Raw genomic sequence first — 15,768 nt, forward strand, 5'->3', positions numbered from 1 at the left:
CATGTAGCTCTTAACCAGAAAATAAAAAAGAATAATCATATATCTTGAGAGTTATCATTAAAAAGGGCATAGTTTTACAATTTTTTAAGGGCTCGTTCGATACTTCGTTTTTAACTTTCAATTTTTATGTTCGAGATTTAAAAAGAGTATATGAGCAAAATTAATTGAGAGATAAAGAAGGGCGGAGAAAGAGGATAAAGAAGAATGAGTAAAAACAAAATCTAAACTAATTTAAAAAGCTAAACACGAAATGGTTGGTTTTGGTTTCTCCAATGTTGGAAAATAAAGATGTGTAAATTTTTTCTTCAATTATCAGTGATGGCCTCCGCCACAAAACTCTGAAACTTGTATCAGCAAGAGTGCAATTATAATTCAAAGGTGCAAAAGGTTTTTCCAAATTCATGCATCCAAAAAAGCTCTCTGTTTGACACAAAATTTCTCTTATCAAGATAGAAAATAGGTTTATCCTATTAATGCCTATTAGTGCCTGTCATTATACACTGTCTAGACGCACCACGCTTAGTTATATAGGGGTGTATGGTTTGATACAAGTCACAAATGTACTTAATTTCCCGCTGAAAAATTGTGACAACGATCTACGATAGAGATAAAACTTCACATCACAAGTAAGTTGGATCAATATCAGGCCTGATCTGATCAATCTATGCTGAATTCGAGTGATTAGGTTAAGATATTATTAGTGATAGAATGAATGCGTAAGAAGTTAAGAAGTACAAGTTAGACATATTTTTATGGCGTCATGCTTGCTTATGCACGGCCTAAGTCAAGATGTCCTCGCTAGCGTACAATTGCTTATGCACTTAACTACTAATCTTGTTAATGGTTAGTTTTGCGAGCTGAGTTGCCCCCCACATCTTGATGTAACATGCTAGGCTTTGAAGGAACACTACAGTAAAAAATGTATGGTTGGTTCCCTCAATGGTAATTGATCCTTTTATGTTGGGCAGTTTTATTTGGATTTTTATGTCCTTTTATGAGGGATGTCTCTATCTTGATGTACCATGCTAGGCTTCGATGGAACACTAAGTGAGAAATGCACGTTGGTTCCCTTAATGGTTATTGAACATCCTTTTATGTTAGTCAGGGGCATTTGGATTTATAGGTCCCTATGTTGGTCACTTTATAGGCATTGTAGCCCACACCGCATGCTGTTTGCTCCAACTCACAAGAGAAACATTGGTTACATTCTTCACCATTGGTAACTAGCATAAATGGAAGGAGAGACATTACTTGCGTTTTACGGTGCTTAAGGTAAATTACAATGCAATGATTATTTCCGTGTCCTTCTCAAGGGACAATTGGCTATAGAGATGGCAATAAATTACAATGATCCCCCAAAGATGGTACGAGCACTCACGGGTGAACATTATAAGCTTTTGGAGAACATCCGTGAGAGGTCGCCATCATTGAGAGGGGCCATGAGCTTACGGATAGTAAGATGAATGCAACTTAAAGAAGTATGCAGACTTCAGCTTGACTCTCTTGGACTAAGCACGAGCACCCGGTTCTTGAATTGTCACCTTCGCTAAGCTTGCTTCCAACTCGTTCAACTCATCTATGTCCAGTTCGTCATCATCATTGAAATTGGTAACTTCAGCATCACCGCCAGCTGTTGCTGAGTTGCTTGGTCCATGTCCATTAGAGTTTTCAATGGCCTGAATTTAGGCCGAAGAAAAGTTGAGTGAAACAATTAACACATAGTCCATTCAATTCTGTACAAGTCAATATTAGCATCCTACATATTAACCAGACCCTGCACTGGCATCTACGGTCAACTATGCAAGAACAATAATCATAAGCTTTAGCAGGCATAAGCACTTCTATCTCATAACACCAACCTCCAGTGCAATAAAATAGAGAGTTTTTATATGGCCAATATAAAAGGGTGCAGCTAATAAGTGAAACTACCCTTCTGTTCATCGCCAAGAAAATTAAAAAACAGAACTAACCTTCTTTTCGGAAACTGCAGGTTCTTGCTCTCTTTGGTAATTCCCGTGTGCCTCGGCATCATCCACAAATAAGCTAGAATCTGACAAAAATAGTTCACGGCCACTGCAAGAGCGAAGAGAATAACACAATTAGTAAATGTTAACAACTTCAATTCATATAGTCATTTCCTCCATTCTAAAATGAGAATGTTAATAGTCGTATCCATTTTCTTTTTCATTTACTCTTCGTCCTCCAAAAGGGTGGGGGTGAACATATATTGGAGAAAGTGGAAAAAATAGACACCTCATGCGGTCATTCTTAGCCCGCTCTGCCATTTGCACAGCCAAGCCAGCATCTCTTTCTGCAATCTTTTTCTTCCTCCATTGCATGAACAACTCAGGAGTCATAGGAGTTGAAGTTGTCAATTTAGCACGCTAAAAGCAAAAGGCAAATGTTTGGCGAGGTTACATATCAGGAAACGATAGAAATGAAACTCAAGGCATTTAGATCCTCAAATTGGAAATGCTATAATTTGATGTAAAGACTTGTCAAATACCTGATTTTCAATCTCCTCTTCAATGGGTATCTTTTCACTCTCTTCCTCTAACAGAGCCTTCATCTGAGACTTCAAAACATATCCTGGAGGAAGAGCATGCCTGTAATGGCAATTTTTACCGCCATTGGGACATACCCAAAACCAACCATATTGTTTCTTCTCCACTGCTTCTAAAAAGTATTTACAGACCTGCACATATATTCCAAACAACAAAGGAAAGATCATTCTGAAGTCTACCAAGCCCATCGATAGTTCGAACTATCTATATTAAATAAGCATGTAAGAAGTTGAGAACTAGAATGCATATTGTACGAAAAGCCTCAGAGAGAGAAAACTTACAATATCAGTTGGTTTGTTCTGCTTGTACTCATTTTTTTTTGACTCCACCACCTTCTCCAAAGTTTCTTGATCCCAGCCCTCCATTGTTTCTTCTATAAAAGATATAACAGCAAACTTAGAACAACATCAACCACAAAAATACCCAAAATTCTGGACAATCGGCATCATACTGAAGCTAAAAATTCTATATGGTACCATTATCACGCTTATCACTGTAAATGTCAATCTTTTCTCCCTTCCTCTGAACATTCAAATCATGTGAGAACTTGCACTTGAAACCTTTTGCGCACTGCCCTGCCTTATAGAACTCACATAGTATAGACTTGGGATCAACACCTAAACACATATCAAATATTACATCATATCGAAGTTTCGACCGTATATATACATAAAAAACTTCAACCAACAGGGCACTAAAACAGAAATTAATCACTTACCAACTGGTACTTTCGGTTGACTAATAGCAACCTTAAATAATTCATTCAGCTCCTTGTCCTTGGCCTTCTCTTCCTCCTTCTTCTTCTGTTATATGAATCATTTTAGTTACTATAAAGGAAGCTCCATATGAAGCCAAACAGATAACCACTTGAAAAAGCCAAACAGATAACCACTTGAAAAAGCCAAAGTCTTAGTTGACATTGGATTCAAACTTCCATGTATTCCACAGTTATGGTGTGATAACCTTTCTGCTATATCTCTGGCTAAAACCCCTCTCTTTCGTGCTAGAACTAAGCATGTTGAAATAGATTATCATTATATTAGAGAGAAGGTTTTAGCTAAAGAGGTTTCAGTTGACTTTGTCTGCACACAGGACCAGACTGCAGACATTTGTACCAAAGCATAATCCAAGCACAGATTTCTGCTTCTTCGCGACAAACTCTCTCTTCGAGTGCCTCAGATCAGTTTGAGGGGGGCTATTAAGGCTAATATTGTAAATGTATCTGTAAAGGATGATACTTAGAGTTTGTTATGTTTGTTACTAAGTTTGTTAGCTTTGGTTAGAATAGGTGAGCTATGATTAAAATGTGTGATATTATTTCAGTTAAGAAATGAAATGATAATTTCCTAAAAAGTCTCAAACTCAAAAGAACTAGCATGAAACGGCAATGCCAAGATGGATACATCCCAAACCAATCATGTGAAGCATAACACGTTGTCGTGTTATTGGTGACGGTGGGGTCCTGGAGTGTTGGTAAGTCCTTCTCCTCAAACTCATCTACGTGAAATTAAAAATTTCCATAACCATGCAAATTCTAAATTTTATTTCCTAGTCTTTTGACAATTCTTTGGTTTTTCAGAAGACGATATTCTAAACTATTTTATGCACACGAGTAGCATTCAAACAGGGGTGAAAGGGCTCATAACTTGTCTTGGCCCAACTAGACTAACCACGTCTGCGATGTTTATTCTAATCTAAGTTGGGTGCAAGAAATCAAAATTTCTCACTTTTTCTCTAAAAAATATAAGTTAATCAATCAACCGATCAATCAACGATTAACCAAAGAAATTTAAAAAAAAATGAAGAAAAATGGGACCTTAACGGCAGTCTTGGAAGGATCGGCTTTCGGCTCGACGGATTGCTTGAGGCTCTGAACATACTTCTGCACGTTCTTGCTCTTGTTCTTGTTCTTGAGCCCGAAGGTCTTGTCCTCTACGATCTTCTGCTTCTTCGCCAAATCGGCCTTCGATTGCTGCTTCGGCGGCATCCCTTATCGGCATCAAAAGCTTCCGATTTCCGAAATTTCGGACGATTTCCGGATTGGTTTTGATCTTCCGTCCGAGTTTCCGAAATGATGCGCTGCCACCCGTCTGGTAATCTGGATAAGGAATATGAACGGGACGGGACACTCCAGAAGCTTGACGTCTATGTGGATTTCCTGATTTGCCCCTGCAAATACGCGACGTGGCGGATTGTTGTGGAGCTGGTTGGTCTTATTACCCTCGTAATTCTCCCGTTCTTTGCCACAATTGGCGGCGCGTACAAGGCATTTTTATTTTTAATTTTAACAAACACTATTATCTTTTTTTATGGGAATTGAACTTAATCCCCACTTACAAGTGGAAAATTGAAATTTCCACAGAATTTTTCTTGCAGCGGAAAATTGGGATTGTGCCTGAAATTCCATTTTTCTCAAAAGCACAGTTATGGCTATTAAATTCCATTTTTCCCAGAAGCACAGCAAGTTCAAAATCCAAATGTACATTTGAGTTCCATCGTGAACCAGTTTCGAGTTTGCAATATTTTTAAAGTTTTTGTATGTAATGTTGAATGCATCTTATATTAAAATTTAATATTAAGTAGCTTAAGTAATCTACCATGCAATGACAATTTCACATTTGTCATTGTTTTTATTATTCAAAGACATTGGTGATTATTTAAGCATGCTTTTGTTTTCCATACTACCCAATTTCATAGGAGGCCAACCCAGTAATGCCCTTTTCATTCTTATTCATCTTCTGGGTTTTATTTTTGATCTGTTAGGTTCCTTCCAGTTGCCATTTTTTAGCAGAAATCCTTTTTTGTTAGCAAAAGGCTTAAAGAGACAGAGAAAAGGAGATTGGCTGTGATGATCCAATGGAATTCAAGCTTAACATACCGGATTGTAGACTTCTCTTTTCAGAGAATGTTAGGGTTTTAATCCTAAGTCAATTTAATTTATAAAAATTGAAAATGAATATTATAAGATTTGAAGAATGTGGGGTGTATGTGGAAAGTATTAGGTGGATGAGAATGTGGAGTGTAAGGGTCTTATGAGAAAGTACGTGGAGTGTATTAAGATAATTTTTTAATTGAAAACGCAAATATGAAATATATTAAGTATGTGAGATGTTAATAGAGTAAGCCTATTTTTAAAAGATGTAGATAAGAAAATTCGAAATTGGTTCACGGAGGAACTCATGTCCTTCCCCGCCAATCTTCGTCTTCAGCTATCCATTTTTAAAGTTGAAAACTCGGTCGTGCAACTGCAACCCAACAAAAATCCAGTAATTACTATGCCGATCGCCAGTCCCGTAGGAAATGGAGGTGGCGATGCGGAGGGAGAGAGAAGCCAAGAGGGAGGGCGCGGATAAATGTTGGGAATTGGGAATTTTCTTTTTAGTTTTTAGTTTTTTTAATTTTAATTATTGAATAGTTAGTGTTACAATTTGATCGAAATAGCCACTGCATTTTTGCCATATCATGCCACATCAGCAAGTTTAACGGAATAAATGGAAAATCTTCAAAGTAGGGCAAAAATTGAGTTTTTAGAGCGTAAGCGGTGATATTTATGTTTTATGAGAAAATGAGATTAAGTTCAATTTCTAGGATATTTCTTTTATATGATGGTTTAGTGGTATTTTTTTTTATTTATAAAGGAGAGGTCAAATGTTCGAATGATGACGAGTTAAACTTAGCTAAATTATTATGTTTCTTCTCCTCTGAACTCAAGTTTGAATTCCCCTATCCTCTTGTAATTTAAATAATTTAGAGCTGAACATCAACGTAATTCTTGTTATGAGATTTGAACCTTTAAAACATTTTTTAACAATGCAGCATAATTTCCCGATCTAAAATTCAATCATTTAGAATGTTTATATCTAGTTCAACTATTATTTTCATGGAAACTAAAAACAGTCAAACTTACGAGCAATGATTTTCATTCTAAACTCTTAAATGTTTGTGGAATATGTTGGAAAAATGCTAAAAGCCAAAACCACGGGAATGGTGTGATAAAAAAACGGATCCTAAACCGTGGCATCGTAACCACTCCCGAACCCGACCATGAAATGTACGACTTAGTAAGTGGCGAAGTCAGGATTTGTTGAAGGGAGAGGCGAAATTCAAAAGAGTGCAAGGTTCAATCGAAGTGGTTGCTTTCACATTGAAGAGTGCAAAATTTTGATTTAATATTCATAACAGAAAATAGTCTCTCTACCAAGGCGGTTGTAAGCAATAATACTAAAGCCAATGTAAGAAGCTTATATTGGCTAGGATTAGAAAACATGTTAAGCGCTAGTCAAACAGCGGACTAGAACCTAGCAACTAGGTGCCTAGGCGAGATCTAGGCAGGAGCCTAGATGGATTTAAATTAGGGAGTCTTAACGAAACACTTATGATATTGTTCACTTTTAACGTTAAAGACATTTTTACTCTAAAAAGTTAGTCATGATACTATTCACCTTTTGGTTAAAACTCAAAATTTTCAAGCATTTTTTATTAGTTTTCCTATTATTTTTGAAACATGAAACAAGTCCTCAAAGTCACGTCGGAAAGTCATTGAAAGTAGTGATGGCTGGGAAAAAAAAAAAACCATACAAGTTTGAGTATGAAATAACCTCCTCCATATTGTATTAGCAACATTAAGGTAATTTTAGTATTGAAAGTCTTATTTTATGTGAAAAAAGTAACAAAATGCAACGTTTCATTTAAAAGGAATGCTGAAACGACACCGTCCGATACAAGATTTTTTTACAACAACTTTTCTTTTCTTTTCTATTCTTCTTCCTCGAGTAGGAGTTGCCCTCCTCTGCAACAAGTAGCTCACCGACACCATGGCTCTTTATGTGGCTTTTCGACGACCGAAGGGACGGATTCCTTGCTCTGCATGTGAATTTTTGACGACCGGATGGGTGGCCGCCCCTTCTTGCCCTGTTGTGGCTTCGCCACTGGACATAGCACAATCGTTAAGACTCCACCTGTATGTTTCTTTTGTTGTAGGCTTTTTCATTGTTGAATTAATGACTGTTAGAACTAATTCTCACCTCGATTCTGACCAATCAAATCATTGGAAAAGAAGGTAACTAGTCTCGAATTTTATACTAATTCAAAAAACACATTTCTTACATGCAAGAATCATCCAAAAAAACTAAATTGATGGAAAATAGATTTAGTAAAACAATAACGTATGGAGCTTGATTTCTGTACCTTAAAATATATTTTAGTTTACTCAAATATCTTAATGGTTGTTTGAAAAAAATAAAATAAAAAAAATTCAATGTTTGGAGGAGAAAAGAAGAAGAAGGCATCTTAAAAATCTGTAGGCAATTGTAAAAATAATATATACACAAAAAGCATGAGTTTTTACCATAAAATAACGGTCCAGAAGTTCATGAACATTTCATTTCATAGAAATAGAAATGCTATGACTTAAAATCATTTTTTAAAGACATTTCATTTTATTTTTTATTTTTTTGTTTTTGATTAAGGAGTTTGATTAGCTTTTAACATTCTAAAAAAGAAAAATTCAGTTATGAAAAATGGGATAATGATGAGGCAGTTTATTCTAATGTGGGCATAATTTTTTATTTTTTTTAACATAATATATGATTACTTTTTGTCCTCATATTATAAATAGTGTGTGTTAAAAGTAAGGGTAAAAGAAGAAAAACAGAGATACGATTGTCATTTTGAGAAAAAGGTTGACGATGCCTCTTTTCTTAATAATAGTATGATTAAGGGAGGGTAGTTCAAAACCATTACATTACTTTAGAACATAAAGTTTTAAATCCTAAACGTATTGATAGAAATCTAACACCCTATCCATTAGGTTGAATACTCAGTAACATTTTCGCATCATAGAACTCACACAGATGCATATATCATGTATAGTACACCCAAATGACTTAATTTACTGTGCGAGTTATTTAGTCGAACAATTGGCGGGCATGTCATTACGCCTAAATTTGTCGACAACTTCCAAGGCTTGATGACGAGGCTTGTTGAGCATCAGTGCTCAAGCCCTACCAAAATTTTCCAAAGAGGCATTTCAACAAATAATTTGTGGGGAGTTTCAAGACCCATACCAGATGGCCGTAGAGTCCTCCGGCGACCCTTGCCCCATATTTCTCAACTTTCATAGGATCCCAGGGAACCCCTGCAGTCGCCCATGCAACCAACAAAAGACACATAGTGGTTGCTTTTAAAAATTCTGAACTCCGAGCTCCTCACCTCTAAAACAAGAAAAAATTGAACAATGCTATTCATACCACATGATGTGGGAAAACATTGTAACGCCACATTATTTAGTGATTTTATTCCATTTAATGTTGATTTATATCTCATTGGATGCCAATGCTAATTCATGGATATGGTCATTTTAGAAGGCTAAAACGGCTCTAGCCCCTAACCCCTTCCCTCTGACCGGTGATACATGCTCACCTTAAGTTCTCATTTTGAGGAATTGTGAAGACCAGCTCTATATCAGCCGTATGATTTTATTCAATAACATCTAACGGCTCATATTCTACGATTTTATTCAATAATATCTAACGGTTTATATTCTTTTACAATCTATTTACAGCCATATCTAAGTTCGACCAACCGACATTTATTTTACCTTCACAGAAAAAATAAAAACATGTAAGAATTCCTTGACAACGTCGTTCATTTCTCCGGATTTGGCTTATAAACCTAATCCCAACAAAAAAAAAAAATCTTATGCTCTTCGTTTAATCAGCCACCACTGAACTTCCTTCCCAATTTCGTTTATTAAAATGGATTTAATAGGTCATGTTTTCAAATACAGAAGTACTGCAAAGAAACCCCAGATGATCAAAATAAAATAAAATAAAGAAAAGAAAATCAAATAAGCCCTACAATTCTTGTGTTATGCAATTTAGGACAATTTTTTTTTTTTTTTGTCAAATAGTAGATATTATTAAATTCGAATTTAAATATTTACATCAGACGCCATAACATGAAACAACTATTTTGGCTCATAAAAATCACAAACATGGACAAAGTTTTGAAAAAAGGAATATTGTAATCAATTAAAGATTGAAGAAATATTTGTGAATCAAACAAAATAAAAAAGAAAATTCTTATCTTGCAAACCTTGTAATACAAGACGTGCAAGGACATTGACAAAGAAGCAATCGAAGAGATTTGCAAGGACAAGAGAAAAACGGGTTTCCACAAAACCGGCGGATTAAATTAAGAGGGGTGTGAATAAAGTGTGAATAAAATGTTTTAATTTGTGAAAGAATTTGAGCCGCTAGATCCAACTAAATAAATTTCTATGATTGAGATAGAGTTGGTTCTAATTGGTCCTCCAATTAAGGACCTTAGATGAGCATCACTGTCCTTCTCACACATAGACATGCTCTTAGCAAGTTAAATGGTTTGAACAGAGTCCATTTTAGGATGGACTTTTGTTAAGTTGCAAGTTCGTTATTCACGATAATAGAAAATAAAATCTTTTACAAAAAAGTTATTTGTAATTAAGTATCAAAATCGCTCATCAAAGTCAAACATAAAAATATCTTACAAAGTCTAAATGATTAAATGTTTCAAATGTGAGAAATTTTTTAGTATTTTTAAAATACGGTCTGGTGTACCATGTGTTATAATACATGCAGAGGAAAACTAAAATTTTTTTTATCTCCACTTATATTATGGCACATGATGTAACAGCATAAAAACATGTTCCAGTAACATAGAAAAATTTCTCTTCAAATAGACACCAAAACACAGTCCGATAACCATTTTGCTAATAACATACAAATAACAGGTGGTACAGCAGAGCGTCTTCCATAGATCTTTGAAGAAACCGTTTAAAAGTTGATAAAATTTCCCACGAAAATACCGGCCTTTCAAATCCAATCCTCAAAAACCCATATAAAAACCCCAAACATCTCACACCCAAAAACTAATAAATAAATAAATAAATAAATTAGAAACATACACAAAGTAACACAACGGTTTGTATTGCTGTGAGAGGGATGAGAGAGTTCGTAATCCTCAGCTACTTCTCTTCTTCTTCCTCCATTGCCACTCTTCCGAATCCCCATGCCGCCAACAACCACCACTCCACCAGACCCTACAAAGACAACACCAACAAACACTTATCCCTCCCTCCCTTCAAATCCTCCCCTCCAATCTCCATCCTCCATTCCCGCCCCCCTCCCCTCTCCGCCATCCGCTGGGACCCCAACAAAACCCACCTCTGCTACTTCGCCGACCTCGCCTCAAAACTCGCCCGCGATGGAAGGCTCCAGGATTTCGCCATGATTGTCGAAAGCGTCGTGCTTTCGGGCGTCAGGGGATCAGAGTTCACGGCGGCGCTCAGGGTTGAGCTGGTGTCGAAGGGCATTTCGCGGGTTTTTGAAAGAGGGGAAGGTGGGGGGCGTTGTTGATGTGCTGAGTAAGGTTGATGAGCTCGGGGTTCCGCCGTTGAAGCTGTTTGATGGCTACGCTATGGAGTTGCTGGGGAGACAGTGTCGCCGGCTTTTGAAATGTAGGCAAGTGCAGGAACTTGTTGAGCTCATGGAGGTTCTTCAAGGTAATTTTCAAATTATTTCTTGATTAATTTGTTTAATTTATTGAAGTATAAACCTGCATTGGTTTTATAATTAACCCAATCATGGTTTTATGTTCAAAGATTTCAAATTGTTAGAGAAATGGTTAAGTACCCAACTTTTGGAATTCATTGGCATATACTTTTGAAGTGTAATTAGGATTGGTAATGTGTTTGGTTGCTTCTAAATGATGGATTTAGAAAAAGGGCGGTCGAAAATGTTGAAATTCTTGTCATGAGTTAGTGTAATGTGAATGGGAAGGGAAGAGTCAATGTTTCATGAGAATTTCAGTCTTCGAAGAATGAGCATATGATGAGCCATGGTTGAGAACATGAGACTGTATGGGTTGGTAACAGATAATACTTGGTTCAGGTTTTCATTTCCCGATCAAAGAACTGCTGGAGCCATATGAAGTTATCAAAGTTTGTGTTGATAAACGCTGCCCGAAATTGGCAATAAGGTATAATTGACTGTTCTCTTATGAGTCAGTCCGAGGGTTTCTCATATGTCTTCTGCATTGCTCATACATTTTCTTTTAGCAAGTTTAGATTAGAAAGACTTCATACTCTTTCCAAGGATGTGAAATTTTGCTTGTTTTTCAATAGCACTTATTTCTTCATTATGCTTTGGTCCTTACATTTTGCAGGTATGCTTGTATTTTTCCACATGCGCATATTTTATTCTGCAACATTATAAATGAATTTGGAAAGAGAAGGGCGTTGGAGTCTGCTTTGACAGCATATGAAGCATCCAAGGAAAACCTGAGTGGTTCTAATATGTATGTCTATCGCACAATAATTGATGTATGTGGCCTCTGCAAAGACTACATGAAATCTAGGTACATCTATGAGGTATATACTGCCGTGATTGCCTTCGTTATTTGGAACTGTTTTGCTTTTGGAACTGTTTAACTCTTTTTATTCCATAACTCAAAACTGATTTTTCCTTTAATATCTATGTTTTCCTTATGAGCCGTGGTGTGGTGGTATGTGCCAACTGGGATGTTTCCTTCAATTCTCTCAGCATTTGTATTTCATGTGAAACAATTTAGTATCAAATTTTCTTTACTTGGTCCTTTTTTCTTGAGAAAATTGATGGTTTAATTAGCACCTTGAATCTTGATAATGTTTGTTATTAGTTTGTTTTCCTTAATAACAAGAAGAGAAAGGAACAGAGACAAGGATGGAAGAGTGGATGAAGATTGAAGGGAGAATAAACAAAAATAAATATTAAAAATTACTGAATTGCTTTTAGTTTTTATTTTAAAATGTAGTTTTTGTATACTTTTATCTGTTTTCTCTTCATCATCATCTCATTCAAAACATAACCATATTTGCCAAGCGAATCCTTGTACATGTCTATAACATTAATGCAGTCAGTGAGATTACAAATCAGGATCTTCATCCCCGTGATTTTTTTCTGCAGGACTTGCTCAAACAGAAGGTCACTCCGAATATTTATGTTTTCAACAGTCTCATGAATGTGAACGCACATGATTTGACCTACACATTCCATGTTTACAGGAATATGAAGGTAATGCTGTCTGTCTCTCTTTCATACGCACACAGCGCGGATATCTACTATTTTTCTTTCAATGTTACTCAATACAGAAATTGTTCTTCTGGTTTGTATTTGACAATGTTATGTAATAAATAATTGGTTTCTTGTGAATTAAGCTACAATTATCTAAATCTATTATTCTCTATCCAGAATCTTGGCGTCAGAGCAGATATGGCATGTTATAATATCCTCTTAAAGATATGTTGTCTTGCTGGGCGAGTTGATTTGGCACAGGATATTTACAGAGAAGTACAGCATTTGGAATCAACGGGAGTGTTGAAGTTGGATGTCTTCACGTACAGCACTATTGTAAAGGTAAATATTAATTTGCTTATGAGATATTATTTTCTTACTGTTGATAGTAATATGCACAAGTACACGAATACTATTTTTCTTAGTATCAATGGATTTTCCATAGAGAGGCGTTTACGATCTCCATAACTAATGACCAATCGTTTAGGTCTTTTCAGATGCAAAATTGTGGCACATGGCTCTAAAAGTCAAAGAAGACATGCTATCTGCAGGTGTAACGCCTAATACAGTTACATGGTCGTCATTGATCAGTGCCTGTGCAAATGCAGGTCTTGTTGAGAAGGCAATTCAATTGTTTGAAGAGATGCTTCTGGCTGGCTCTGAACCTAATTCGCAGTGTTTTAACATCCTTCTACATGCTTGCGTCGAGGCTTGCCAGTACGATAGGGCTTTTCGGCTTTTCCAGTCTTTGAAGAGCAAAAACTACAAAGGTATAGCAGTTTGCGTGGAGCATATAGTTATCTACATTGCATCATCATGAGTATGGTTTTCCACCTCTAATTTGATTTCACCTGAACTTTCTAAAGGGCTTTCTTTCAAACCCACAACTACGACGTACAATACTATGATGAAGGCCTGTGGTACTGACTACTACCATGCACAAGCACTAATGGATGAGATGAGAACAATAGGTCTTTATCCTAATCAAATAAGCTGGTCGATTTTGGCTGATATCTGCGGAAGCTCAGGAAATGTCAAGGGTGCTTTGCAGGTAATAGATAAATTAATTTGATTAACTTAATTATTTTATAGTTCTTTCTGCGTCATTGTCAAAAATTTCCTTTTAATTAGAAGCAAAACTCAAGGCAAAATATTTCATTGTCAGTGTACAAAGTCACGATGAAACAAAATAAGTCAGGGACACGAATATAACAAATTTTTGGTTCAGTGCAGATTTTGACAAATATGCGTGCAGGTGGGATGAAACCTGATGTTGTTGCATATACAACAGCTATTAAGGTTTGAAGCTTTCCCTGTCTCGCGATTTATCTTGTTTATAACCACTATTCTTCCTACATGTGCTTAATTAATTAGATGCAAAATTGCATTTTTTTTTTTCCACCCTAAATGTTGATGCATCATGTGCTTTGGTTCATAGGTCTGTGTGGAAAGTGGAAATTTGGAGCTAGCATTGTCGCTGTTTGCAGAAATGAAAAAATATCAGATACGCCCAAATTTTGTGAGTACCAAGAACATTTCCAATCATATATCCTAACACATTCTGAGGAAAGTTTTCGTACAAATAAGCATGATTTACAAATAATTTCATTGGTGTAGTTTTGGATTTCCCTTTAGCATGTTATGTTCGACTCGTCCTGCCATAAGGATGGAACTGCTCCGACATGTATGAAACATAGTTGCCAAAGTCATTTTTTTGCTTTATTTTATACCATACAAGAAATTCCATACATGTCTTGACATGATTCTGCGTATAATTCTAATGACAATGCAAACAAAATGATCACAAGTCCACCGTGTAAATCCTTGGCACTTTTTTTCCAGGTGACATATAATACAATTCTGAGGGCTCGTAGTAGATACGGTTCTGTGAGCGAAGTGCAACAATGCCTGGCTATATACCGGGACATGCGGAATGCGGGGTATACCAGCACATGTTTGGGTTGTCATGAACAAGTACATTTTGCTAATTATGATTTATTTTGCAGTTACAAATCTAATGATCGTTTCCTAGAGCAACTGATTGAGGAGTGGTGTGAAGGAGTTATACAAGACAGCAATGCCAAACAAGGAGAGTTCAGTTCCCACGACAAAACTGACATAGGGAGACCTGGAAGTCTGCTGCTTGAAAAAGTTGCAGAACACTTGCAAAAGCGTACTGCCGAAACCTTAGCAGTTGACCTTCAAGGACTGACAAAGGTATTTTCATGTACCAGCCAATTTATATTCTTCGCAATCTCGGTGAACATGTTATTATGTGATTTCGTTTGTCCATTTTTTTAAATAGGATTCATTTCTTTGTTCCCATGCTAATACGTTCTTAAATTGCTGCAATAATTGTTGACAGGTTGAAGCTCGGATTGTTCTTCTTGCAGTTCTACGAATGATCAAAGAGAACTACAGCTCAGGTATGAAAGGATTGGGCATTCATTTATTCTTTCTGATTTTGGATAGGGTAAAAATCAGTCTTGAACTACATTAGCGAATGCGAAATGGAAGAAGAAACGTAGGATCCAGAGTTTCGAACTTTCAGCATGCTGATGCTAAGACTTGTTTATGATTTGCAGGGCATTCAGTAAAAGAAGACATGCTGATTGTTGTAGGAGTCCACGATGTTGATGGAGGCTCAACTACACAGAATTTAGAGGTGAAAGATGCAATAACGAAACTTCTGCGGGATGAATTGGGGCTCAAGGTTCTTGCAACAGGACCTAAAACGGGACTTGATACGACAGTAGAACCGGAGAACATTACTGATTCAGATCAAGAGTCAGAAGAGATGACAAGTAGGACCGAATTAACGACTGACTTGATATATTCCACCAGACGACCCGTTGCACTAGAACGGCTAAAGGTAACCAGGGGATCGTTGCTACAGTGGCTGCGGAAAAGAAGTGCCTCCAGAAGGTGACTGCTTCAATTTATGAATTCAAACTTGTACATGTTACTAAAACAACCAATAATTATTCTTTTTTACTTGTGTATACTGGTACCGCAGAGTAAGCCTGTATTGTACTGGTATCACATGTAAATTATACACAACGGGCAGATGTAATCCGCAGAAGCAATGAAATAAGCTTTTTATCCTTCTTTCC

The 15,768-nt window shown here is 36.5% G+C and overlaps 2 protein-coding genes across 3 annotated transcripts; one reads left to right on the forward strand and one right to left on the reverse strand.

Moving 5' to 3' along the window:
• Positions 1-1,185: 1,185 nt before the first annotated feature.
• LOC103934251 (zinc finger CCCH domain-containing protein 21-like) lies at positions 1,186-4,682 on the reverse strand. Its single transcript, XM_048567507.1, has 8 exons — positions 4,381-4,682; positions 3,283-3,367; positions 3,041-3,181; positions 2,846-2,937; positions 2,507-2,695; positions 2,254-2,384; positions 1,971-2,073; positions 1,186-1,676 (listed from the first exon to the last, which is right to left on the reverse strand). The coding sequence occupies exons 1-8, from the start codon at positions 4,549-4,551 to the stop codon at positions 1,509-1,511; spliced, it is 1,080 nt and encodes a 359-aa protein (XP_048423464.1). The 5' UTR covers positions 4,552-4,682; the 3' UTR covers positions 1,186-1,508.
• A 6,096-nt stretch (positions 4,683-10,778) lies between these two features.
• Positions 10,779-15,762, forward strand: LOC103934242 (pentatricopeptide repeat-containing protein At5g02830, chloroplastic). Of its 2 annotated transcripts, XM_048567632.1 has the most exons (12): positions 10,779-11,106; positions 11,495-11,582; positions 11,769-11,973; positions 12,548-12,655; positions 12,833-12,997; positions 13,143-13,425; positions 13,522-13,706; positions 13,889-13,954; positions 14,094-14,174; positions 14,498-14,872; positions 15,021-15,081; positions 15,241-15,762. In XM_048567632.1, exons 1-12 carry the CDS (start codon positions 11,022-11,024, stop codon positions 15,582-15,584), a joined length of 2,046 nt encoding a protein of 681 aa, XP_048423589.1. In that variant the 5' UTR covers positions 10,779-11,021; the 3' UTR covers positions 15,585-15,762. The 2 variants fall into 2 exon arrangements, with proteins under 2 accessions (XP_048423589.1, XP_048423590.1); XM_048567633.1 differs by lacking the exon at positions 11,495-11,582.
• Positions 15,763-15,768: the final 6 nt, after the last annotated feature.

The sequence above is a fragment of a genome, unplaced genomic scaffold, assembly GCF_019419815.1.
Source record: "Pyrus x bretschneideri cultivar Hongxiangsu unplaced genomic scaffold, Pyrus_bretschneideri_v1 Contig45, whole genome shotgun sequence".
NCBI lineage: Eukaryota > Viridiplantae > Streptophyta > Magnoliopsida > Rosales > Rosaceae > Pyrus > Pyrus x bretschneideri.

Bases quoted from the DNA above. Each gene is read 5' to 3' on its own strand.
- LOC103934251 (XM_048567507.1), bottom strand. From the start codon at position 4,551: ATGCCGCCGAAGCAGCAATCGAAGGCCGATTTGGCGAAGAAGCAGAAG. The intron at 2,696-2,845 runs GTAAGTTTTCTC...ATATATGTGCAG, and splicing joins AGAACAAACCAACTGATATT to GTCTGTAAATACTTTTTAGA. The intron at 2,385-2,506 runs GTATTTGACAAG...TTTTGCTTTTAG, and splicing joins AAGAGGAGATTGAAAATCAG to CGTGCTAAATTGACAACTTC.
- LOC103934242 (XM_048567632.1), top strand. From the start codon at position 11,022: ATGGAGTTGCTGGGGAGACAGTGTCGCCGGCTTTTGAAATGTAGGCAA. The intron at 11,974-12,547 runs GTATATACTGCC...TTTTTTCTGCAG, and splicing joins AATCTAGGTACATCTATGAG to GACTTGCTCAAACAGAAGGT. The intron at 14,175-14,497 runs GTGAGTACCAAG...CTTTTTTTCCAG, and splicing joins ATCAGATACGCCCAAATTTT to GTGACATATAATACAATTCT.